The sequence below is a fragment of the Aotus nancymaae genome, unplaced genomic scaffold (assembly GCF_030222135.1).
Source record: "Aotus nancymaae isolate 86718 unplaced genomic scaffold, 86718_ANA_hifiasm-v0.15.2.pri h1tg000036l, whole genome shotgun sequence".
Taxonomy (NCBI): Eukaryota; Metazoa; Chordata; class Mammalia; order Primates; family Aotidae; genus Aotus; species Aotus nancymaae.
This window is the reverse complement of record NW_026988450.1, coordinates 35,883,439-35,908,701: the sequence shown is the minus strand read 5'-3', so window position 1 is coordinate 35,908,701 and position 25,263 is coordinate 35,883,439. Positions and strand designations below refer to the sequence as shown.

At 36.3% G+C, this 25,263-nt stretch overlaps 1 protein-coding gene across 2 annotated transcripts in view; it reads right to left on the bottom strand.

The window, feature by feature from the left end:
- CNBD1 (cyclic nucleotide binding domain containing 1) overlaps nucleotides 1–25,263 on the bottom strand; it is a 610,026-nt gene that overhangs the window by 543,971 nt on the left and 40,792 nt on the right. For both annotated transcript variants that reach the window (XM_064384348.1, XM_064384347.1), the window contains exon 4: nucleotides 2,390–2,548. In XM_064384348.1, the coding sequence (XP_064240418.1) occupies nucleotides 2,390–2,548 (159 nt within the window). The remainder of the gene's footprint in view (nucleotides 1–2,389; nucleotides 2,549–25,263) is intronic.

The window sequence follows — 25,263 nt, the reverse complement described above, 5'->3', positions numbered from 1 at the left end:
AGTCCTACAACCACAAGTAACTGAATCCTGCCAACAACCACTTGAGCTTGGAAGAGGATTCCATGCTCCAGAAATGGTCACAGCCCAGTGGACACTCTGATTAAGATTTGTGAGACACTGAGCAGAGGACCAGCTAAACCTCACCCTGAGAGATAATAAACGTATATTGTTGTAAGCCATTAAGTTTATGTTAATTAATTACAAAACAATAAGAAGCTAATACATTAGTGTCCCAAGGAGAAGATAAAAGTCATGTACAATAGAACAAACATAGACTGTGGATTTAGTGCATACATTGTTCTTTTACCTACCATTAATAGCTTATCATAGCTATCTCAAAGCATTGATGTGAGGATTAAATCAGAAATTTTATATAGAGAGTTTAAGGCTTTGTGTGAGTATTAAACATCTCATAAAAGTGAGTTTCCTTCTCACTTACTCTTCTACTGTAATTTGGTGGCTGTCACAGCCCACCCATTGACAGCAGTGAGTTTTGCCATGTGAAAGTCCTGGCTGCCCAGTTCTGACACAGTAAAAGTGGAGGCATATAGTACTTCAGGATTTTCTCTACTCATCCATTTTCTCACACGAGTGAGGAAGTGAGTTGTGGAAACTGACACTGACTCAACATCTATTGTCCCAGGTATTGGGAAACAGGCCATTAAAGAGCATCCATAGAAGTCTATAAAACACAAAGTAACTTGTCTATTCTTCTCTGTGCTTGGATAGCCTTCTACCATGGCTCCTGCATTTCACATTAGTCCACTGTTAAGAAGGTACTAAGCTTTTACCCATTATTAACCTAGATTTACCTCTAAGTATGTTGACATCACAGCTTGGAAGTCCCTGTTACTGACCTCTTTCATCTCAGATCAGAAACTTTGTTATCTGGAAACTGCTGTCATATTATAGTCAAAAAGACAGGAAATACTATTGTCATTAAAAATCTTATAGCCCAGGACAATCTGAAATCAGTAGAGAAGTGATTCATAGGTTTCTGGGAACTAAACATTTTGAATCTAATGCAATATTAATCAACATTACAGTTTAATGGAATCAAAGTGATTGTAGCATAGTATAGCTTCAATCACTTTCAGTGTTCTAGTGATTTTCTATGAGTTAAAGTATTTTTTAGCAAATTTACTGAGATATTCTAGTTGAATTTTCTATGTTTTCAGCTTACAAGTTCAATTTTACTCTTCTATGACAGGTGGTTAATATTTTCTTCTATAATACCCTTGTACCTCCTTTACTAAAAGGTGACTACTATTTGCTGTTTCCTTTTTGTTATTATAAATTAAGAGTATCAAAAATCTGACCATTCTCAACCTTCCTGGAAGCTCTAATCATATTTCCTCAAAATTGCAATCACTTGTGCCCCTTAATAATGGGGATACATTCTGAGAAATTTGTTATCATGTGATTTTGTCATTCTGTAAACATCATAGAGTATACTTACACAAACCTAGATAGTGTAGTCTACTACATGCCGAGGCCAGCTAGTCCAGACTGTTGCTCCTAGGCTACAAACCTGTACAACATGTTACTGTACTGTACACTGCAGGCAGTTATACCACAATTAAATTTGTGTATCTAAACAAAGAAAATGTTCATTCTTCAGAACATAAATTGTCCAATTTTTAATTACTCATTCTCTGATATTGAATTTTTTTCTAAACAATTCTAGCCTTGACACTTTCGGTTTTGTTCCTGTTATCAATCTCAATTCCATTATCACATATTCTAGTTGAATTTCCTATTTTTTAAGCTTACAAGTTTAATTTTACTCCCATATGACAGGTGGTTAAGATTTCCTTCTATAAATTTTATGGTCCTCATTTAACTTTGATTTTATTCACAAATCCAATACCATCTTTGGTAATCAGCCTCCACTCAGATGCAATCTTCTCCATATCCCTCCTTCTCCAGGCAGTTGTGTCCCTATTAGAGCACAAAGTACTCTAGGAAATTAAAAGGAATGTGTGGCAAGTGGTTTTTTAAGACTCCTGGATGAGGAGAACAAGTTAGATTCTGTGAGGAGTCCTCAGATAACCATAAGCTAAGGAAATCTTAAACATAATTTTGAAATAACAGTAAATAGTACATATTTTGCTTGCAACTTAAACTTAAAATGGGCCACAAGTTTAGCATTATATCCATGATATGCCATGAAGATTAAATTCATGAAGATTGTGTTTATGTAGAAACAGTCTCCGGTATGTCCATCTCTCCTTAATCAACCATGAGTGCTAAACAATAATTAAAGTATACTTATCCACAAACAATATCGTAACTAAATTACACTTATCCACAAACAATAAACTTTAAAAAACAAAGCCATTCAAAAGAATTACTCAACTAAAAGAAGAAATATATTTTAAGTACTTACAATTTCTTTAAGATAGCTAGGAATGCCTCAAAGTCCTCTGTGGATCTTTTTGGTCCATATAAAGTATGGCCACCATGTGCCTTCTGAACATGGACAGCTATATTGTGAGAATCATCAGGTTGTCGGTGCTGACTTTCTTCTTTGCCTTCATTGAGCTCTCTGAACAAGAATATGTAGTGTTTTATGCTGTTGTATATTGCACAAAAGTTATTTACAGAGACTTTTACTTTATTGCCAGGAGTATAAATGCACTGTTCTGAGATAATTTGGCATTTTAATAACATATTATTTTAAAATGCATTAGAATGTTTTCAATCATCATAGTTATACATGTCATCCTGCTAAATGTAGAACTTCGAATATAAGGAATATTTTCAATGTATAGAATTTGATTATATGTATTATAACTATCCTGAGCAATTGAAACATCTTTCATAATATATTAGACTATGCCATTTAGGGAAATATTTCAAGTCAATGGCTAACATCTTTTATACTCATGCACTTGTTTTTCAGTGATTTTTAGCATCAATGATAAAGACATTTTTTTAACTTTTATTTCCCAGTGGTATTTATAAACTTCTTGGAAGACAGCCACCATATCTTATTCTTGTGCTATGCTATATTATACACCTAAGTCCCTAAGAGATGAATAAATGAAATGATCATTTCCCATTCATATTTCTAGCATCAAGGATTCCTACTGAAAGGTCATTGAAAACTTATGGGCAAGAAATCTAGTAAGTGCTATCTATCTTTAAGAAAAAAATAGTAAGGCAGGGTTGCAGAAATGAATCTGGATTACATCTTCATAACAGACCTTTAATTATATAGATAGGAAGATTAAAAATTAAATATAAGATATGTGGAATCATAACAGCAATGGTAAATTATATTAACATATAACTCTTGTTGAGGTCTTAAACGTGCTTACTACTCTGCTAACCATTATGTGAACATCATCTCATTAACACTAACCATGTGATATGGTTTTGCTGTATCCCCACCTGAATCTCATCTTGAATTGTAGCTCCCATAATTCCCATGTGTCATGGGAGGGACCCAGTGAGAGGTAACAGAATCATGGGGGGCAGATCTTTCCCGGGCTGTTCTTGTGACAGTAAGTCTCACAAGATCTGATGGTTTTATAAAGGAGAGTTCCCCTACACAAGCTATTTGCCCGCTCCCATGTAAGACATGACTTCACTCCGAATTTGCTTTCTGACATAATTGTAAGGCCTCCTCAGCCATGTGGAACTGTGAGTCTGTTCAACCTCTTTCCTTTATAAATTACCAAGTCTCAGGTATGTCTTTATTAGCAGTGTGAGAACAGATTAATAGAGTAAATTGATACCAATAAAGTGTGGAAGTGACTTTGGAACTGGGTAAAGGGCAGGGATTGCAACAGTTTGGAAGGCTCTGAAGAAGACAGGAAGATGTGGGAAATTCTGTAACTTCCTAGAGACTTGTCAATTGGCTTTGACCAAAATGCTGACAGTGATATGGGCAAAACAGTCCAGGCTGAGTTGGTCTCAGACGAAGATGAAGAACTTATTGGAAACTTAAATAAAGGTGACTTTTGCTATATTTTAGCAGACCGGCAGCATTTTGCCCCTGCCCTAAAGATCTGTGAAACTTTGAACTTGAGGGAGATGATTCAGAGTATGCAGCAGAAGAAATTTCTAAGCTGCAAAGTGTTCAAATGTGACTTGGGTACTGTTAAATGCATTCATCTTTATGTATTCACAAAGATATGGTTTAGAATTGGAACTTATGTTTAAAAGAGAAGCAGAGCATTAAAAATTCAGAAAATTTGCAGCCTGATAATACACTAGAAAAGAAAAACCTATTTTCTGAGGAAAAATTCAAGCCAGCTGCAGACATTTGTGTAAGTAGCAAGGAGCCAAATGTTAATTGCCAAAACAGTGGGAAAAATGTCTCCAGGCCATGTCAGAGATCTTCATGGCAGCTCCTCCCATCGCAAGCTAGGAGGCCTAGGAGGAAAAAATGGTTTCATGGGTCCAGCACAGAGCCTTGCTGCTTTGTGCAGTCTTGGGACTTGGTGTCCTGTGTCCCAGCCATGGCTAAAAGGGTCCAATATAGATCTCAGGCCATTGCTTCAGAGGGTGCAAGTTTACACATGAAGCTGAGCCTGCAGGTGCACAGAAGTTAAGAACTGGGGTTTGGGAACCTCTGCCTAGATTTCAGAGACTTATTGGCAGAAGGGACTTGCCTTGCCTCAGCTAAGACTTTGGACTGTGGACTTTTGAGTTAATGCTGAAATGATTTAAGACATTGGGGGACTGTTGGGAAGGTTAGGCATGAACCACTTTTAAAAAAGAAAGAAAACCTGATAGGCCAGGCGTGGTGGCTCACACTTATAATCCCAGCACTTTGGGAGGCTGAGGCAGGCAGAACACCTGAGGTTGGGAGTTTGATAACAGCCTGACCAATATGGAGAAACCCCATCTCTACTAAAAATACAAAATTAGCTGGGCATGGTGGTGCATGCCTGTAATCACAGCTACTAGGAAGGCTGAGGCAGGAGAACTGCTTGAACCTGGGAGGCAGAGGTTGCAGTAAGCTGAGATCATGCCATTGCACTTCAGCCTGGGCAACAAGAGTGAAACTCCATCTCAAAAAAAGAAAAAGAAAAGCTAATAATTCATGAGCTAAGGTTTGATCTCAAAAAATGAGAAAAAAAAGAACAAGTAACACCTCAAAATAAGTATAAAGAAATATATAATAAAGGAGAAAAATTGTTATAGTAATAAAACCAAAAATTAATTACTTAGAAATCTAATAAACTTGCAAAAATCATGTCTAATAAACTTGGCAGAAAATTTCTTGAGAACAAAAACAGAAAAGGCAGACATAAATCATGTCAGAAATGGAAAAGGAGACTTTATCACAGATCCTGAGATAGAACAAGATAGAAAGGTTATATTATAAAAACTTCATGCCAATAAATTTGAAAATTTAGATAAAATGAAAAAATATTTATAAAAGTACAAATTACCAAACTGACAAAAGTAGAAATATTAAATTTTAATTGTTAATTAAAAGACTACAACTAAGAACCTTCCTACAAAGAAAACTCCTGGCCAAAATGGTCCTACTTGTGAATTCTAACAAACTCTTAATAAATAAATAAACCCAAATGCTTCCAGAAAATAGAAAAGTCATATGTAGTTTCCAGCAAGTTTTATGAGGCCAGCCCACCCTTGATATCAATAGCAGACAAGGAAATTACAAGAAAGGAAGATTACAAGCTAGTATCACTGAATACAGATGCAAAATTTCTAAACAAAATATTAACACACAAAATCCAGAGATAATTTTACAGATAACAAAGCCCAGCTATTTGAGAGTATATCAGGAATACTATTCTGGGAGTATTCTTTAACCCACTAACAAAATTCAGAAGAAAAAATAATGGTTACGTAAAAAATACCACATATGGTTCAATATCTACTTGTAATACAAAGTATTAGCAAACTAGAAATAGAAATAAAACTTTTTAATATGATAAAATTATTTTCACAAAATACCGCAAATATTATACTAAAGGTGAAATTTTGAAAAGTTTGCCTCTGGAATCAGAAATGTTATGGATATTGCTCTAATTGATTCAACATTCTAGTGAAGGTCCTAAGCATTAAAATTCAAATAACTACAAAATATAAGAATTGGAAAGGACAAATAAAGTTATTTTTTGCAGATGACAAGATCTTATACATGGAATGTCGAAAAGAATCCATAGATATTACAACTGACAATAAAATTGGGAAAAAAGTTCAATATACAAAAATCAGCCATGCTTTTATCTTTATGTTCCTTACATATGAAGGCACGAAAGCACTGATAGAATCAGTTCCATAAATATGTAACTGAAAGCTGTTAAAAATAACATAAAAATTTATATGTGTTGTGAAAAATAATCGTAGTTGCCATGATAATATAAAAATGGGGGACCTACTTTCCTTGCCAGGAAAAGATATTATCTCTCAGGGATAGAAGGTTTTAAGCTGAAACATAAAAAAATGAAAAGGAGTTAGACAAAGAATATTCCAGGGAGAAGATATCAGACATTCTCCTGTAAAATCAACTTCTATAGACACTAAATTTTTGTTCAAAAATGTTTTTATCCTGACAAGTAGCCACTGTATAATATATAAACCCTATTTTATGCGTTTTGGGCATCAACACATCCAATTATTTGTGAATTAATTTTTATTCCAGGTAAATAGAGATACATGAAATTATGTACACAATTGGATTGTTACACTATAGAACTAGTAATTAAAAAGGTAATTTTTTCCTTTCTCTAATGTTGACATTTAAAGGCTTTAGGTATTGGTTATATTAATTATCAAATAAAAAAGAATATTCATAATATATTGAAGGTTAAAGAGTAACAAAAATGAATCCTAATGCACCCACCCAGATTTTTAAAAATAGAACCTTACCAGTTACTGTACAACTATTTCTCTATGGAGACATGTCCCTCATTCCAAGATAAGTAATCACTATCCTGAATTTTGTTTCTAATATTCTCTTGGTTTTCATTATAGATTTGTCAAAGATATATGTATTCATTTAAAAAGATCATTTTCATTTTTTATATTTTAAACTTTATAGAAATGAAGTGACTCTTACGGATTCTGTAACTTGCTTTTCTTATATTCTTCAACATTGGGTATATGAGATTTAATGACCAGTTCATTCGTTTTACTGCTTTATGAGATTTCATTATATGTATGTACCACAAAGGCTTTCGGGGGAGTTTTTGTATTTTGTTTTTTCATTTTTCTAGTCTGTTGGAAATTGGATTTTTGTTAACTTTGGTTTTTTTGTTGTTTTATATACAAACTTGGCTACTATGACCAGTCTTTTATAAGAGTTCTTCAGGACATGCCCAAGAGTAAAATTGTTGTCATAATGTATGTGCATCTTTAATTATATTAATTATGTCAAATTATTTTCTAAAATAGCTGTAGCAATTTACACTTTCAACAGGTGTAATTTCAGTTGCTCTACATGCTCACTACCACCAATGATGTAGTGTTTATTTTTTAATTTACTGCAAAAGATTGATCATCTTTTCATACATTTTTTCACCAATATTGACTATAGAAAATTGCTAATTCCTTACTAACTAAAGAAAAAAGTATTATTTTAAAAGCTTCATAATGCTATTAAGATGTTGTCTCTTTTTTACATGATGAAATTTGATTATGAAAAAGTAAAGATGGATAAAACTGTTTCATCTAAGGATGAATGAAGATACTAGCACCAAACTATGCTAGCACTAACTTGTTCATTACTATGCATTTGCAATTTTTAAAAGCTAGTAAAAATTATTAATTTTATTAAATCTCAATCCTTTGATCCATGGGTCCTTGAGTACAACTCTTTATGCTATTCTGTATGAAAGGGTGAGAAGTATATAAATCATTTTTACAGCATTTTGAAGATAATTTTCTCAAGTAAAAGTACTTCTGTTATTATCTGAGTTGCAAGCTGAACTACCCACTTCTTTTATGCTCCATATTTACCTGAAAGAACAGCTGACAAACTGCATAACTGACTTGAAAGTTGATATGACTTGGATGTTTGGAAAGTATTTTCTCCAAAATAAATGAAATAAAATGAAACTGTCACTTCAAAAAGAGTATAGTCATTTGTTGCCAATGATAAAATTCAAACTTTCAAGTAAAAATTATAATTTTGGAAAAGTTGTATCCACCCTTGCAAGTTTGGACAGCTTTCTGATATTTAAAGTCTTCTATGATGTGATCAGTGATGATATTAACAAATGTGACTTTTAAACGTTGCATAAAGAGAAATGTCACCATTTGAAAGGCCTGGTAAATCAGTAGACCAATGTTTTCCAAATAGCCAGTGTATGATGTTAACAAAATCATATACTGATAAAAAAAAGCCAGTCATAGAGCAAAACATAGTTTTCATAGATAGCAGTTTTTAAATTCACTGTATTCTATACCAAAAAAAAAAAAAAAAAAAAAACATGGTTCAGTAAATTCAGGTGATAAGAATGAACAACAGCACCAAGCAAAATAAAATAAAATAGAACAAAATTTAGCATACATTATGTCATTCAATTCTCCAACATTATTGTAAAGTAAGCATTATTATCATTGCCTTTTAGATAAATAAATTAAAATTCAAAGTTTGAAGTAATTTCCTTAAAGCAACAATTCTGTTTGCAAAGTTGAAATCTAAACTCAGATCTGATTAGTCCAGAGCCATCACAACACATTGTCCTCTATATATTTTTTTTCTTTTTTTTTTTTTTTTTCTGAGAAGGAGTCTCCAGCTATCACCTAGGCCGAAGTGGTGTAGTGGCACAATCTTGGCTCACTGCAACCTCTGCCTCTTGAGTTCAAGCGATTCTCCTGCCTCAGCCCCCCAAGTAGCTGGGATCACAGGTGCCAACCAACAAACCAAGCTAACTGTTTATTTGTATTTTTTTCGGTAGAGTCAGGGTTTTACCATGTTGGCCAGGCTGGTCACGAACTCATGACCTCAAGTGATCCACACACTATGGCCTCCCAAAGTGCGTAATTCTTGTATTATAGCTCTTACAAACTTTTTTCTTTATCTGTTCCTAAAATATTTCTTTACTGCTTTGCCCCTCAGTCCCACCGTCTCTCTCTCTCTCTCTCTCTCTCTCTCTCTCTCTCTCTCTCTCTCTCTCTCTCTCACACACACACACACACACACACACACACTTTTTGGTAAGCCCAAATGTAATATAAATTTTACTAGGTAGTAATTAGAGCCACAGCCACATATACAGACTCTTAAGATGTTTGCTATAAGATTCGTCCATCATTTTTTAAAATAAAAACTGAAGTCAGCCTGACTCATAAAAACACAAATTAAATTCAGTCACACTAAGTACACTAAGTTAACTCCATCTGTTAAGCTTAGCTTAATTATCACTAGCACCAAAGGAGGGAAATCACTTTGGGCAAATTCTCACCTCTAGGATATAAGTTGGCAAATTGCAGGCTTTGTCTTGTACTAACTAAGAGTGCTGACTTTGTCTCACCCATTGCCAAATATATCCAAAGTTAAAATTGAGGATTCCAAAGCAAGTTCCATTATAAACTCTTGACAGTCAATATTGGAATCCTGTCATCTCTTATAAGAAAGAATATTTTAAGGTTAGACAGAGGTAAGCAATATTTCCCTTGTTTCTACTAAATTAATGTCTGTGCCAAACTCAAGGTCTTCTCTTTTCATTTCCAAAAATGCAATAGAAAAATGTGCAGCCAAAAATCAACAGTTGGACTTACATGTATTCTTTAGGCTAAAGTAGCAATACATTTTCCAGAATATATGACAAGCTATACAAACATGCAAGAAAGTCAACTTGTTCAGAGATTATGATACAGATTTATTCCCTAAGTACAACTTCAAATTAAAGAAACAAATTAAAAAGTTGGGATATCTTAAGATAACCTTTAATATATAGCAATATATTAATATGCATTTATAAAATAATCAATATCATGTTCCATCTTCACGCATAGCTGAAATTTCTTCTATTTGTAATTCAAGAAACTTTGTTGAGCTCCTAAGTCAGGCAAAAAAACGTTCATTGTCTTCACTGTCTCAGCTCCCAGGTATGAATCATTTCCATTTTTCTACTTTAACTACTCTACTTTTTCCACCCACAGAACATTGCTGAATTAGTCACACACCTGGTAGATAATCTCCATTATCTAATTTTAACGCATCTTTGATTTTGTTTAGCATTCCTAAATTAGCTTTTTGTGGAGTTTGTACACTCTCATCTCAATGGCTCTCATCTAGCTCCTTTTTCAAACCCATTTCCACGTTCTGTGGACAACCTGCCTCGGCTCAAAAGCTCTCTACCTACAATTATTGCTAATTGAGAAATACTGAGAAAACACCATTCCAGCCAGTCAGCTATACACTAACTCAAGCAGAACTTAAAGAAAATGTGGCCTGTGAATTTTCAGAATTTCTTTTTCCTTTCATTGTCACCTTCTCAAGTAGATTTGAGCAGAAGTACTAAATTTAAGGACATAGGGAGGTACATTTCCTACCACCAATAGTACACAATCTGAAAGACGCCCCAAACTTTCAACTATACCCTTTTGAATGAATTGAATGGAACTTACTTTTTTCAAATCAAAGATGGGCTTTTCTGCCTTCATTGAATATGGTCATGCCAGCTGGGATCCGTTGGTCCCTCTGGGTCTTGATACAATCCCATGGAAATCCATGAAAGTGTAAAGCTTTCCCTAAGATTTCAGCAGTTCCCAGGAGATTCTGTTCTGATGTCATCTCTCCTTCTATGCTTCTTCTTTAAATGTTCTCTTTATTCTGTGGCTTGTTTACCCAGAAACGGACCCAACGTTTTCTAATATTTTCTCAACAAAACCAAACTAAAGCAGCCAGGCAGAACATTTAAAAGTGTAGTAGAATTTTCCGAATACCGAGGACATCCTAAAGAGATGTTGCGTTGAGGCAGGAGAACAGGGTCTGGAGGCAGAGAATCTAAGGCCAATTTGTGCTGACTTCTTAAAAGAGAAAGCACCAAAGGCTGGGGGCAGGGCATCTGAGTCCAATTTGTGCTGACTTCCCAAAGCTGGGTCAAAAGGAAAACACCTGAGTCTGGAGGCAGGGCATCTAAGGTCAATTTGTGCTGACTTCTTAAAAGAGAAAGCACCAAAGGCTGGGGGCAGGGAATCTGAGTCCAATTTGTGCTGACTTCCCAAAGCTGGATCAAAAGGAAAACACCTGGGTCTGGGGCCAGGGACCCTGAGATCAATTAACACCAACTTTCAAAAGCTAAACCAAAAGAGAAAAAAACCCATCTCCCCATGCCCGAGTAGCGAAGGATAAAATGATACTATCCCCACCACCCTCCCCCTTCCACCACGTCTCAGATGGAAAAGGAAGGTGCCCAGGAATGGCTGTGGGCCAAGCAGGGACCATCCCTTCATCTGCATAGGGCTCCACTTGACCTCAGCCTTTTAGCCACAGACCAAGACCTTCATCGAGATAAGGACTTCAAAAGCAGTACTTAAAACTCAAAACTTTGTAACCGGGTCCTTGAGCCCTTGCTGGGGCCCACTCCCACCCTGTGGAGTGCTTTCTTGCTTTATTAAATCCCTGCTTTTGCTGCTTTGTCCTCTGTTTTGTTCCTTTGTTACTTTGTGTGTTTTGTCCTATTCTTTGTTCAAAACGTCAAACACCTGGACAACTCACACTCAAGGTCCTCCTTCAGGTAACAGTATCACATGCGACAACATACTTGAAATCCATTTATAGTTCTTTCTTAAATGTCCTCACCCCCATCCCCAGCATTGTAGTTTCTCCTTATTTAGTGCCTATCTTCCTCCACTCATTTCCTGGCTCCTCTTGCTTCTTTCCGGCCCCCTTTTCCTCTAAATTTCTTCACTCCTTTTTGCTCCATGACTCTAAATTAGAATATCTCTACCAGGCAGAGCAATTCACTCCTTCTCAGCACCTATATCCAGATGCTTCAAACCAAAGCAACCAGGAAGGAAATATAAAACAAAAGGACCTTCCTTTTAGCACAATCTACCATTACTCAGAGGCAGTTATCATCATAAATGGATTTTTTTTAACTCAGACTTGAAATTTCCTTGTAACTTTTTACTTTATTACAAGCAAATCTTACGCATGTAGGCAATTTGAACAAATTGTCATCACTTGGCTACAATAATGCCCCAAGCCATCCAGGCTTTCTTTTTTGTATCACAGTAGAGGGGTTAATTTGGGGTGCAAAGCACAAGACCAAATCATGGCTGAGGCAAATGGCAGATGTCTGTTAATGTAAGCTTTCTTCTTCCTTTCTTCATAAAATTTCCAAAAGATCCAAATATTGTTCCTAAGACCTTGCATGTCCACTTTTCCCTCGCCTTGCCTTTTTTCTCTTGTTTTCTTCTTTCTCTTCCTTTCTTCCTCTTTGTCTCCTCTCCCACCTCAAGCCATCACTCCCATCTTGACACCCATGGGGGAGATCATTTAAAGGCTTTGAAAAAAATTTTTTTGACAAATTTCTGGTGACAACTACCAAACTGGGCAATTAGAGTATCAGCTAAGATGACTTTGACAGCATTTAGATAATCAGCAATTTGAAGAATTATCAGATGTGGTTCTCTTTGCCTCAGATAATCTTTCTCTTCTCTTCTTATCCTTCAACGTAAACATTCCTTCCTCAAGAAAGCTTTCTCTGATCTTCCAGGACACCATCTGCCCTCAATGTAAGCACTCTCAATGCAACCGCCCCTGCCCTGAAGTCTTCCTCTGACACCCCCTACACCGCACTTAACAAGTCTTACTCAAAGCCTGTAAGCAGCACTAAGCTCTGAGCACAGCGGCCCTGTCTGACTTGCACTTAGCACACAGTGTATATTGTTTAACTGAATAAACAAATGACAAGGTATTTGACACAGTTTGGCTGTATCCCCACCCAAATCTCATCTTGAACTGTAGCTCCCTTAATTCCCATGTGTTATAGATCTTGTGGGAGATAACTGAGTCATGCCCAGGGTGGTTTCCCCCATACTATTCATGTGATAGTGAATAAGTCTCACAAGATCTGATGGTTTTATAAAGCACTTCCCCTTTTGCTTTGCTCTCATTCTCTCTTGCCTGCTGCCATGTAAGATGTCCCTTGCTCTTCCGCCGCCATGATTGAGGCCTCCTCAGCCATGTGGAACTGTGAGTCAGTGAAAACTCTTTCCTTTAAAAATTACCTATTCTCAGGTATGCCTTTATTAGCAGCATGAGAACAGACTAATACAGTATTATTGTGAGATTTCTTTTCAGATAGTGTAAGTTTTATTTTCATTTTTAGAATTGATAAAGCAGAAAAACTATAGGGCTGACTTAAAAAACAATAGGAGCATCTCATTCAACAGATCTTGGAATTTCGGAGAAAATATGGGTTTTATAGTCATAACAAGGATAATTTCATTTATTCTAATGTTAAATACATATTTTCAAATAGCCTATGATTCAAACATTTATTATCTATCCTGAGGCCAGATCCAAGCTAGCATGAAGTAAGTACTACTTAGATGTAGCTGTATCATATGGGTAATTTCAGCTATGCTAGGGAAAGAAATTGACTCCGAAAACTCAAAAAGAAATCACAAGTTCAAAATGCAATTTGGCAGACTTTTTTTTAAAGTCTATCAGAATCCATTTGCTCTAGGCTTCCAGTTGCTTCATCTCCAAATATTCATCTTAACTTTTGAACATTTTCTACTTTCACACATTTAGAGAGAATTTGTAATCCATCTAGACTATGCCTACACTATACCAATGATTGTCTTAAAATGTGTTTGGGGGAAAAGTGAGTATTATGAGAAGCCCTTCATCATTTTAACACAGATCAAAGCTACATGTTTACTGCTTTTAGAGCTAGAAGTAAAATTCTCAGCTTTAATTCAAGCAGCAGGGATGTCCTAGCCTTTTTAGAATCTAAAATCCGAACTTATGTATCAATTCTTTGCATAAAACATACTTTGACGGTTTTTGGGTGACTGGCAATTTGGCTGATTCAGCATACAGACTTCTGGGCCCATGAGAAACATTCCCGACAGACTTCCTTAGGCCAGGCTGCCTTTGGTACATTAGAGAGTAACCAGTGGAGTCCTGCGGCTAGTGATGGAGTATACAATATGCACACTGCCAAAATTATTTTGCTCTCCCCTGTTTAAATTATTAAGTTGTGTGTTGCTGGTATAGTGGTAAGCATAGGTGCCCTCCAAATTATTAAGTCGTAAGTTATGTAACACAAACTAAAAGAAAATGGTTTTAGAAAATACTACCATTACCTGGATTAATTATAAGCCTGGAAACTCCTAAACTTAGCAGGCTACCTCTTTTTCTTATCTGATTTAGTACCTAATTAAAATGGATTTTTTTAAGATAATAGATACTGGTTGGACTTCATTAAAAGGTCAAAAATGAAAATATACCAAAATAATTCCAAACGGCCATGCTGTGCACGTTAAGCGCAACATGCCATTGGTTGCTAATTTTGATAAAACAAGTATATTATGACCAAAGATCATACAAAGCTTTGTAGTTTATCTAATTGAAAGAAGCCCTTAGATCAATGAATTAATGCTTGAAAATGTGGGCTAAATTTTCCCAGTAGAAACTTTTCCCAATAGAAAATTTACAGTTTAGTGATTTTTTTTCACATTCTGAAAGCAAAAGAAACACATCAAGTAGTAAGCTTGCTGCACAAATTGTCATCCACGAACCAGCAGCATCAGCATCAACTGGTAGCTTGTTAGAAACACAGAATCTCAGGCCCCATTCAAGACCCTCTGAATTGGAATCTGCATTTTAGTAAACTCTCCAGGAGATCTGTGCACATATTAAAGTTTGAAAAACACTACTCTGAAGCTTATTGAAAGTCACTTTGACAGCAAAGTCAGCTTTCTGTCATTGACTGCCTAGTAGTTCTACCTCTGTAAATAGTTAATAATTACCTTTTAATAATAAATTGCCATTGTTAAATTAAACAAGCAGGAGGCTGGTAGCCTGAGGCTGTGTCAGTACTTTGAGTTTCTAATCAACAAACCACAACTTTGTGTAGTGTGTAAACAAAGAGACACCTAACCCAAGAGTACACATTTTGTAAAAAATAGCTGGATTTTAGCCAATCACAAACAGCTAAGCTTCAGCCAGTCACAGGCAGCCAACTGATTGAATCGTGCCCAAATAAGACAGATGTTTTATCACTCCCTTTGCAAAAAAGGCACACACCTTACTGGTCAATCAGGTAATTTTTAAACTTTGCTCTCGTTTGACCTATAAGAACTCACTGCTCACACAGCTGGTTGGAGCTCTCCAAACCTCTTCTAGTTTTGAGTACTGCCTGATTCATGAATTATTCTTTGCTCACAGGTTTCCTTTCAACACCATAAGGAATGTTTATGCTACTATCATCCACAGTATGTATTTCTAGATCCCAATATGAATGAATCCTATGTGTATTCTTTGTTTACATTGTTTTATCTTCTATAGTTAGGGTTAACTGCTGAGGGACTGAGAAAATTATTTTTTAGTCTTGTTGATATATGACATTTCATTTTTATAGGGGCATAATTAAAGTTCCTTTTGTTTTTTTAAGAAAGGCATGAAATTTTCAGAAACAGAAAGTCAAATACCACATGTTCTTACTTATAAGTGGAAGCTAAATGTGTTCATGTGAACATAAAGAGTGAAATAATAGTCACTGGAGACTCAGAAAGGTGGGGGGAGGAAAAAGAAACTACTTAATGGGTACAATGTACACTATTTGGGTGATGCCTACACAAAACTGCACTTATACTTCCTAAATATTGTTTTTAAAGAAAGCATGTATATTATTTTGTTTTCACACTTCTGATAAAGACATAATCAAGACTGGGTAATTTATAAAGAAAAAGAGATTTAATGGGTTCTACGTAGCTGGGGAGGCTTCACAATCATGACAGAGGCAAAAGGCGTGTCTTAGATGGCAACACATGAGAGAATTAGGGCCAAGTAAAAGGGGAAACTTATAGAACCCTCAGATCTGGTGAGACTTACTCACTACCATGAGAACACTATGGGGGAAACTGCTCCCATGATTCAATAATCTCCCCCCAGGTCTTTCCCATATACATGGGAATTGTGGGAGCTACAATCCAAGATGAGATTTGGGTGGGGACACAGACAAATCATAGCAGCATGCTTATACTTGCCTTTTATAGCAGCATATGTAAATCTGTGTAATATGAACCAATGAGGAAAGAAACATGTTCTAATAACATATTCTTAAGGTTTGCTTACAAAGGTTTTTTTTTTGTCAAACACTTTCATTCACTGAAAGAATTTGTGATGCATCTTTAAGAAAGTATGTTTACTAATAAATTTTTTTTAAAGTCATGATAGAGTCCATGCTAACTATGCTACAACCATCAAGCATCCTGAGAGGTGGGCAATTAGGATTGCATGTTTTAAAGAAACAGGAACCTCTGCAGTCTCATATTTAAAAGGCATTTTACTCTGATTCCCCTTTATGTGGATATGGTTTAAATGAGTATTTTAATAGCTAAATAAATGCTAAGATGTACAAAGGAAATAGTTTATTTTCTATAAAGAATCCAAAACTGATGAGCTCACAGATCCTCTTCCTCCAGTACCATTTTATGGTATCTCAGTCTCATTAATTTGAAAAAGTGTAATTAGAAGATTCTGCTTTGTTTCTGTCAAGTGAAAAAAGGCTCAGTTTTAACAATTTTCTGTCCATTTCTTTTTTTTTCTGGACTTGGTTTGGGTGTGTGTTGGGGGTGGGCTGGATTGCTTACATGATCATAGTTGGAGAGAGGAAGCTATCAGCTGATCATCATCATGTTCCTGTTGCAGAGTAGCTAGCAGATCTGCTCGGAATTGGTATCTACTTAGGAATGACTGGGTTTTTCTGCTTCTGCATCCACTCTTACTATCTTCCCCTCATGTCATCAGATTCCTGACTCAGCAGCTTGGTCTTCCCCTCCCCAGAGTCCTACCACTCATCAGTCCTACTGGCAACTCATTCTACCATTTTCAGTGTTCATGGAAAATTCTGGACCCCCTCCCTGCATGCTAGACGCAGACCAAGTAGATCTAATGGAACTAACTCAAGGTAGACTGCAAGACATCTGTCTCCACCAGTTCTGTACTATTATGCTCTCCTCATGTTGAATGTTCTGTTGAGTCAAATTTAGGTCTTCCTGTATAGCAGTAATTTTCAAGAATCACCTACAAATTATTTATTTATTTTAATTATACTTTAAGTTCTGGGGTGCATGTGCAGATCATGCAGGATAGTTATATAAGTATACACATGCCATCGTGGTTTGCTGCCTCCATCCCCCAGTCATCTACGTTAATTATTTCTCCTAATGTTATTCCTCCCCAATCCCCTGACCCCCTGCTATCCCTCCCCTAGCTCTCCCACCCTCCAACAGGCCCTGATGTATGATGTTCCCCTCCCTGTGTCCATGTGTTCTCATTGTTCAACACCTACTTATGAGTGAGAACATGAGGTGTTTGGTTTTCTGTTCCTGTGTCAGTTTGCTGAAAATAATGGTTTCCAGTTTCATCCATGTCCCTGCAAAGGACATGAAGTCATCCTTTTTTAAGGCTGCATAGGTAGACTGGATAAAGAAAATATGGCAGTTTTTTTTTTTTTTAATTATTAAGGTCCTAGCCTGAAGCCAGGGACTTCAATAGTATCAGTGGACACAGATCTGGCAGTAGTATTTTTCAAAAACTCTTCAGGTGATACTAATGTGTAGCTTGAGTTGATTATCATTGTCCTAGAAGATGCAGCTTCCTCAATAACTATCTAGATATTCTACACCCGATTGTGAGATTCATACCAAGGAAAGGAGTGGGTAAAGATAAGCAATATTTAGCTCATCTCACTTTCTTTATCTCTATAGCTCTCCTCTTTCCCATATGCCTCTGTTATAGTAGGTAGCTGGTAAGGCAAGAGCAGAGAAAGAGACTCTCCCCACTCCAGGAATGTCAGGTGACCAGCAGTTAACTATCTCTCTAAAATAATAATTGGGACTGGGCATGCTGGCTCACACCTGTAATCCCAGCACTTTGGGAGGCCAAGGCAGTTGGATCAGTTGAGGTCAGGAGTTTGAGACCAGCTTGGTTAACATGGGAAAACCCTGTCTTTACTAAAAATACAAAAAAAAAAAAAATAGATTGGCATGGTGGTGCATGCTTGTAGTCCCAGATACTTGAGAGGCTGGGGCATGAGAATCACTAGAACTCAGGTGGTGGAGGGTGAAGTGAGCCAAGATTGTGGGCGTGAAGTGAGCCAAGGTTGAGCTACTGCACTCCAGCCTGGGTGAGAGTGAGACCTTGTCTCAAAAAAAAAAAAAAAAAAAAAAAAAAAAAGAGCTGGGCATGGTGGAGGGCACCTGTAATGCCAACTACTCAGGAGGCTGATGCAGGAGAATCACTTGAACCAGGGAGGCAGAGGTTGCAGTGAGCCAAGGTTGTACCACTGCACTCCAGCTTGGGTGACAGTGAAATTCTATTTCAAGAAAAATAAAAAATAAAATAATGGTCACAGCCAGCACCAAAGAAAAGCAGGCTCCCAAAAGATAGAAAAAAAACAGAAAATGGTAATCAGCAGTTTTCCAATAAGATCCCAGGAACTGGGTGAAGTGGACTTACACATACACATTATGAGGTAAAATGGCAGAGTTTAACAGGTGTATGATCTTCTAGGGACATTCAACTGGTAAGAGAACACCTCAAATGAGCACGCATACAACTCTAGTAAACACACTGTGCATGCTCACCTCCCAAGTGCTAGCAGGCCACTGTGATGCAGACAGCCCACCCCAAAGGAAGAACCACAGGAGAAGGAATGCAAGACCCCAGAAATATGCCAGCGTATAAAACCCCAAGTCAAAGGTCCAACAGTGCACTTGATCTCTCCTGTTGCCCACTTGGCCATCTTTCAAGTGTACTTTGCTTATTTTCATTCCTGCTCTCAAACTTTTTAAATAAACTTTCACTCTTGCTCTAAAACTTGCCTCAATCTCTCCTTCTGCCCAATGCCCCTTAGTCAAATTCTGTCTTCTAAGGAGACAGCATTGAGGTTGCTGCAAAGCCAGACAGATTTGCCATCAGTAACACATCTTCCTTTCTTTTTTTTTTTTTTGAGACAGAGTCTCACTCTGTTGCCAGGTGCCAGGCTGGAGTGCAGTGGCATGATCTCGGCTCACAGCAACCTCTGCCTCCCAGGTTCAAGCAATTCTCCTGCCTCAGCCTCCCAAGCAGCTGGGACTACAGGCGTGTGCCACCACACCCAGCTAATTTCTGTATGCTTTAGTAGAGATGGGGTTTCACCATGTTGGCCAGGATGGTCTCCATCTCTTGACCTCATGATCTGCCTGCCTCAGCCCTGCCTTCTTTAAGTAATATTTTCCCTGCTCTTTTCTCTAAGACCATGATGGCACATGGGATACAGGTGTTGTTAAGGACAAATAGTTTCTTTTCAAAGGGTTTTGGTTTCTGGTTCTTTGTTCTACTCTAAAAAGTACTCATCCATTCATCTATGTGCCCTCTCTATCTCTGCTGTGACCAAACATGCCCGAGCATTTCCCATCACTTTTGTACCCGTTCTTCCCATCAAAAGCCCACCCTTGCCCCCTTGATGATGTCAACAGTAGCCAATCGGAATTAGCCTAGATTATGTGGTCTGACCCCAGCACACAGAGGGAGGACACACAAACAGGGTCTGTGTTAGGGATAAAAACTGCTGCTCTCCTTTGTTATAGGTGCTCTCCCTTGCCTCTGCCTTGCATGAAGGAGACCCCTTTCTATAGAATTACCTTGCTGAGGAAACTTTTGCCTGAGTGTTGGTTCCACTTTGGGACATTGAGCATTTTTATCTCCAACACAGGGAAGGAAATAGTCATAAGGGACAATGTATCAAAAATTAATACAAAAATATCTTTATTACATATATTTATCTCCCTAAAGTATCTGTATCAACTAGAAAATGGTAACTTAGATTAACACTGCTAAAAGGGGAACTGACTATCATCTACCCAAGCATTTTATTTTAGATATAAGGTAACTAACGTCCATATAGATTGACTTCCGCAAAGTCATATAGTTACTAAGTAGCAAAATAGACACTATATGTCAAGACAATGCACATTCACTCTAATGCATTCTTAATTATTAACTGGATTCTGTTCTCATCTGAATTTCCAGAGTTCTTACACATCTTGTTTGGGAAGTTAACTGAAGGAGATTTGATCTGGTCAACCCTCATCTTGCCTTTGGCCTTCAAGCTGCCCTTAATTATTCCTGGACTGGGCCAAGCTAACTTTGGGAGATATTTAGTTTATAGTCTAAATGATAATAGCCCTTCCCCAAAACTCAACTGCCTTTATTAAGCTAATAGTATAGACATGAACAATTGCCAGCCATTATGCTGGAGGTCACAAGATACGCAACTTCTCTAATTATACCTGAAGGTAACATAACTATTGTAGAATCTAAAATTGGCCTCTTTTGAGATGTCTTTTCAGGCTTTTTGCATGTCTAATGACCTATGGCTCTACCAGAACCCAGCAACTGCTCCTGTGGCCCCACCCAGAAGCCACTGCGCACATAAGAGGACCATTTCCCACATCCCTATGATTACACCCGCAATCAATCAGAAGCAAGCACTCACTTCCTAACCACCCATAACCCTTCCCCCAAACTACTGTTGAGAAACACTAGCCCCCAAATTCCCTGAGAAACATGAGTAATAATAAAACTCTGATTCCCTGTTCAGATGGCTCTGCATGAATTAAACTCACTACTACAATTTCCCTGCCTTGATAAATCGGCTCTATCTGGGAAACAGCCAAGAAGAACTCATTGGGTGACTACAATTACAATCTTTCTGTACTAGACATGTGTCATTTTGGGTTAAGAATCATTCTTCTTTACTATTCTTTTTGATACATTTGCTTAAGCATTCAATTCATATTAATTAACTATTCTGCTCTTTTTTCTGAGAGTATGCTTTAGATAAAATAATGTTGATTTTGTGAAGCACATAACTTAAGGAATGTGTAGATTAGGTAGATATCATCCAAGTTTATTTTCACTTTGCTCATTTTAACTCTTTACAAAAAGAAACTTCTTCACTTATTATATACCTGATTTTTAGTTTAATATTTTCCTCAAAATTAACCAACTTTCATTTTGATTAATTAAGTAATCTGAATACAGTCATATGTTGATTGATGATAGGGATACCGTCTGAGAAATGCATCATTTGGAAATTCTGTCATTGTGTAAACATCATAGAGTGTGCTTACACAAATATAAATGGTATAGCCTACTTCACACCTAGGCTAATATGCCTACTTCACACCTAGGCTAATATAATATAGCCTATGGCTTCTAGGCTACAAACCTGTACAGCATGTTACCATACCAAATATTATAGGCAACTGTAATACAATAGTAAGTATTTATGTATCTAACCATATCAAAACACACAAAAAAGGTAGAGTTGAGTTAAAATACAGGATTAAAGATGTAAAATAGTATACCTGTAAAAGGCACTTCCCATGAATGTAGCTTGCAGGACTGGAAGTTGCTCTGGGTGAGTCAGTGAGTGAGTAGGACATTACTGTATGCAAATATAGACTTTATAAACACTGTACACTTAGGCTACACTAGATTTATTTTTAAAATATTTTTCTTTCTTCAATAAATTACCCTTCACTTATTGTAACATTTTGACTTTATAAGATTTTTCATTGTTTTTAACATCTTTACTCTTGCAATGACACTTAGCTTAAAACACACATTGTACAGCTATACAAAAATATGCTCTTTGTATCTATCTTCATCCTATAAGCCTTTTTCTATGCTTTTAATTTTAATTTTTACTTTTACTTTTTAAACTTCTTTTGTTAAAAACACGCAATTACAAACATTAGCCTAGGCCTATACAGGGTCAGGATCATCGATCACACTGTCTTTCGCACCCACATCTTGTCCCCCTGAAGGTCTTCAGGGACAATAATGCACATGGAGCTGTCATCTCCTGTGATAACAATGCCTTCTGGAATCCCTCCTGAAGGGACTGCGTGAGATTGTTTTACGATTAACTTTTTAAATTATAAATAGAAGAAATATACTCTAAAATAACAATAAAAGTTATAGTAAATACATACATCAACAATATAGTCATTTATTATCATTGTCAAGTATTATGTATTATACATAATTGCGTGTGCTATACATTTATATAACTGGCAGCATGATAGGTTTGCTTACATCAACATCATCATAAAAACATAAGTAATATTTTTAAAGTATGATATTACAGACAGCTATGAAGTCCCTGGGTGGCAGGTAATTTTTCAGCCCCATTTTAACCTTATAGGACCACCATGGTATATGTGATCTATTGTTGGCTGAAATGGTATGCAGTGCATGACTGCATATTGGAATAATTCAAGTATCTCATTGGTTTCCCCTTAGCTTCTGCCACATTATTTTTGGTCTACACCTTCTAGAAAAATGTACCACTCATCGGTAAACATTTTGCCTAATATCTACCAATCTAGTACAAATACTACATTGTTAATCTGAATTTTTTAAAAAATGTTGATTTTTTAATGCTGACTAACCTCTTTTGGAACTAAAATGGTCAAAATCCGGTAACATTTTAATAAAAGTCAAATAAAATTATAACAAGTATGCAAACTTCTTTGTAAATACTTCAATTTCCACCCCCATAAAAATGTCACATTTTGGATAATACTGACATTTTAATAATGTTAATTCTTTTAGTCCCAGGGCATAGAATATCTTCTCACTTTTTGTGTCCTCTTTAATTGCTTTCATCAGTGTTAACATTTATAATTTTTTCTGTAGAGATCTTTAACTTCATTGGTTAAATTTTTCCTAGATATTCTATATTTTTTGTGTCTGTTGTAAATGAGATGGCTTTCTTGATTTCTTTTTCAGATTGTTTGCTGTTGGCATATATGAATGCTACTGATTTTTTTTAATGTTGCTCTTGTATCCTGCAATTTTACTCAATTATTTTATCATTTCTAGCAGTTGTTTTTGAAGTCATTAAGGTTTTCTAGATATAAGCTCACATCAATTATGAACAAGAATAATGTGACTTCTTCCTTTGTGACTATTAAAACAATAATCTATTGTATATTCCAAAATAACTAGTATAGAGAATAATTCAAATGTTCCCAGCATAAATGTTTAAGGTAATAAATATTTCAACTACCATGATTTGATTATTATACATTATATAAATTTATCAAAATATTACATGTCCAAAAACATATATATCTACTATGTATCAATAAAAAGTCACATTTGAATAAATATATTTTTAACATAGGTTTCCATAATTATTTGGATACTTATTATTTGTTTCCTCAATTACTAACATTTCCTTAAACTTTTGAGATAGGAACTAAAAAGCAATTATTTAGGCAGACAGTGAGGGTGAAGAAGCCCTCGGCAAGGCTTGCCTTTTAACAAAAGGTAGCCACCAAATAATTTCTTTCCTAACAAAGAGCAGCCTGAAAAATCCAGCTGTGAACACAGATAAGCAAGCTAAAAGCTTGCATGGGTGAATGCCAACAGCTGGGCCAATAGAAAAGCCTACTTGGAAGCCAGGTATGTTGAACTTGGAGGCTCCATCTTCCCTTTTCTTTGTCACTACATGTACAGTAGAAAAGCAAGCAACATGGTGCTGGCCAGGTAGAAAACCCTCCGCATAATAAAAGATTAGGGTGGGGTAGCCAGCTTTTTCAAGAGCTATGCAAACAGCACACCTAATCCTAAGCAGTTCTTTGCACTGTGCAAATGGCATACCTGGTCCCACCAATGTTTTGTGTCCTATGTAAATCAAATACCACCTCCGCAAGTTTATCTGTAAAACCTCCAGCACTTCGCTGTGGACCAGAACACCCACCCGCTTCGGAGCCCTTCTTTCTACAGGAGAAAGCTTTTCCCTTTGTTTTGCCTATTAAACCTCTGCTCTTAACCTCACTCTGGTGTTCCACATCCTAGTTTTCCATGGCCATGGAACAACAAACCTTGGGTATTACCCTAGACAGTGATGCCACCTCATTTCTTTTTCACTCCTGACATAAGCTGACCTAAACACACATTGCTTAAAAATCTATGCCTTTTCTTATTGCTTAAAAAGGGGTAGATATTAAATTTATTTAAGTAAACAATGTAGCAATTTTTTTAAATTACTGTGACTATGTGTATTAATTTATCTTACACCTAGGAGAGCAGTCATTGTTTATAGTGGCTATTTTCTTTGTAGGATGCTCCTCCTCCTCCATTTCTTTTGCTAAAGGTTTTATGCCACTGGGCAGCCAATCTCAATCCATTTTCAGGATTATTGTAGCTGAAAAAAATTCCCTTTTCTCTCCAATATTAGAGATAAATTCAAAGCTCCTGGTAACCATGTTCCCTGCCACACGGAGAAGGGTCACAATCACTAAGAGAGAATTGGGATAATCTACAAATAAGAGCAGGGATGAGAAGTAGAGAGTCTGACAAACACTCCAGATCTTGGATCCCCTCTCTTTAAGGCTTTTCCCCTCCTCTAGTAGGTTAGGTGAATCAATAGGCAATTTTTTTGACGGCTTATGTTCCTCTGAGTCCAATTTCTGTTACAACTGAAGCCTGGACTAATTCATGATCTGATCTAAAAACTAAAAGATAAATTCATGAAGATAAATTGTGCTTAAATAATTATTAGCATGATTACTGCTTAAGGTCTATGCCCCTTGAGATCTGATTCATAAACTCTAGAGGAGCAAGGACCATGTTCATCTTACTCTACACTAGCACAGTGTCTGTATATAATAGACACTTGGTAAATAATTAGTTAATAAAAAAAGTTGAATGTATATACAGAAATGTGTGGTTATACTGTCCAATTTAACACAAAATCAAAAGATTTCTTGATGGCAGAATGTTTCTCTTCTATGTATTTAAATCACAAACATCATAACTTTCTATCTTAAGCCAGGGTTCTCAGATTTTAAAAATATTTCTCATCATAGTACTGAGAATAAAGTTTAGAGAGTATAAATTTGAGTAAATGTTCAAAGGCAAACAGATTGAGCTGTAGTTTACATATTCTGGGTAAAAAGCACTGCAATATTTATTTACGAATTTTTCAAGTGCAGAAAGTTACAATTAAAAATGTAAACTATTTACCAAATTCACTTTCTTAACTGCATTATTCTCAGGATACCATCTAGCTTTACAAT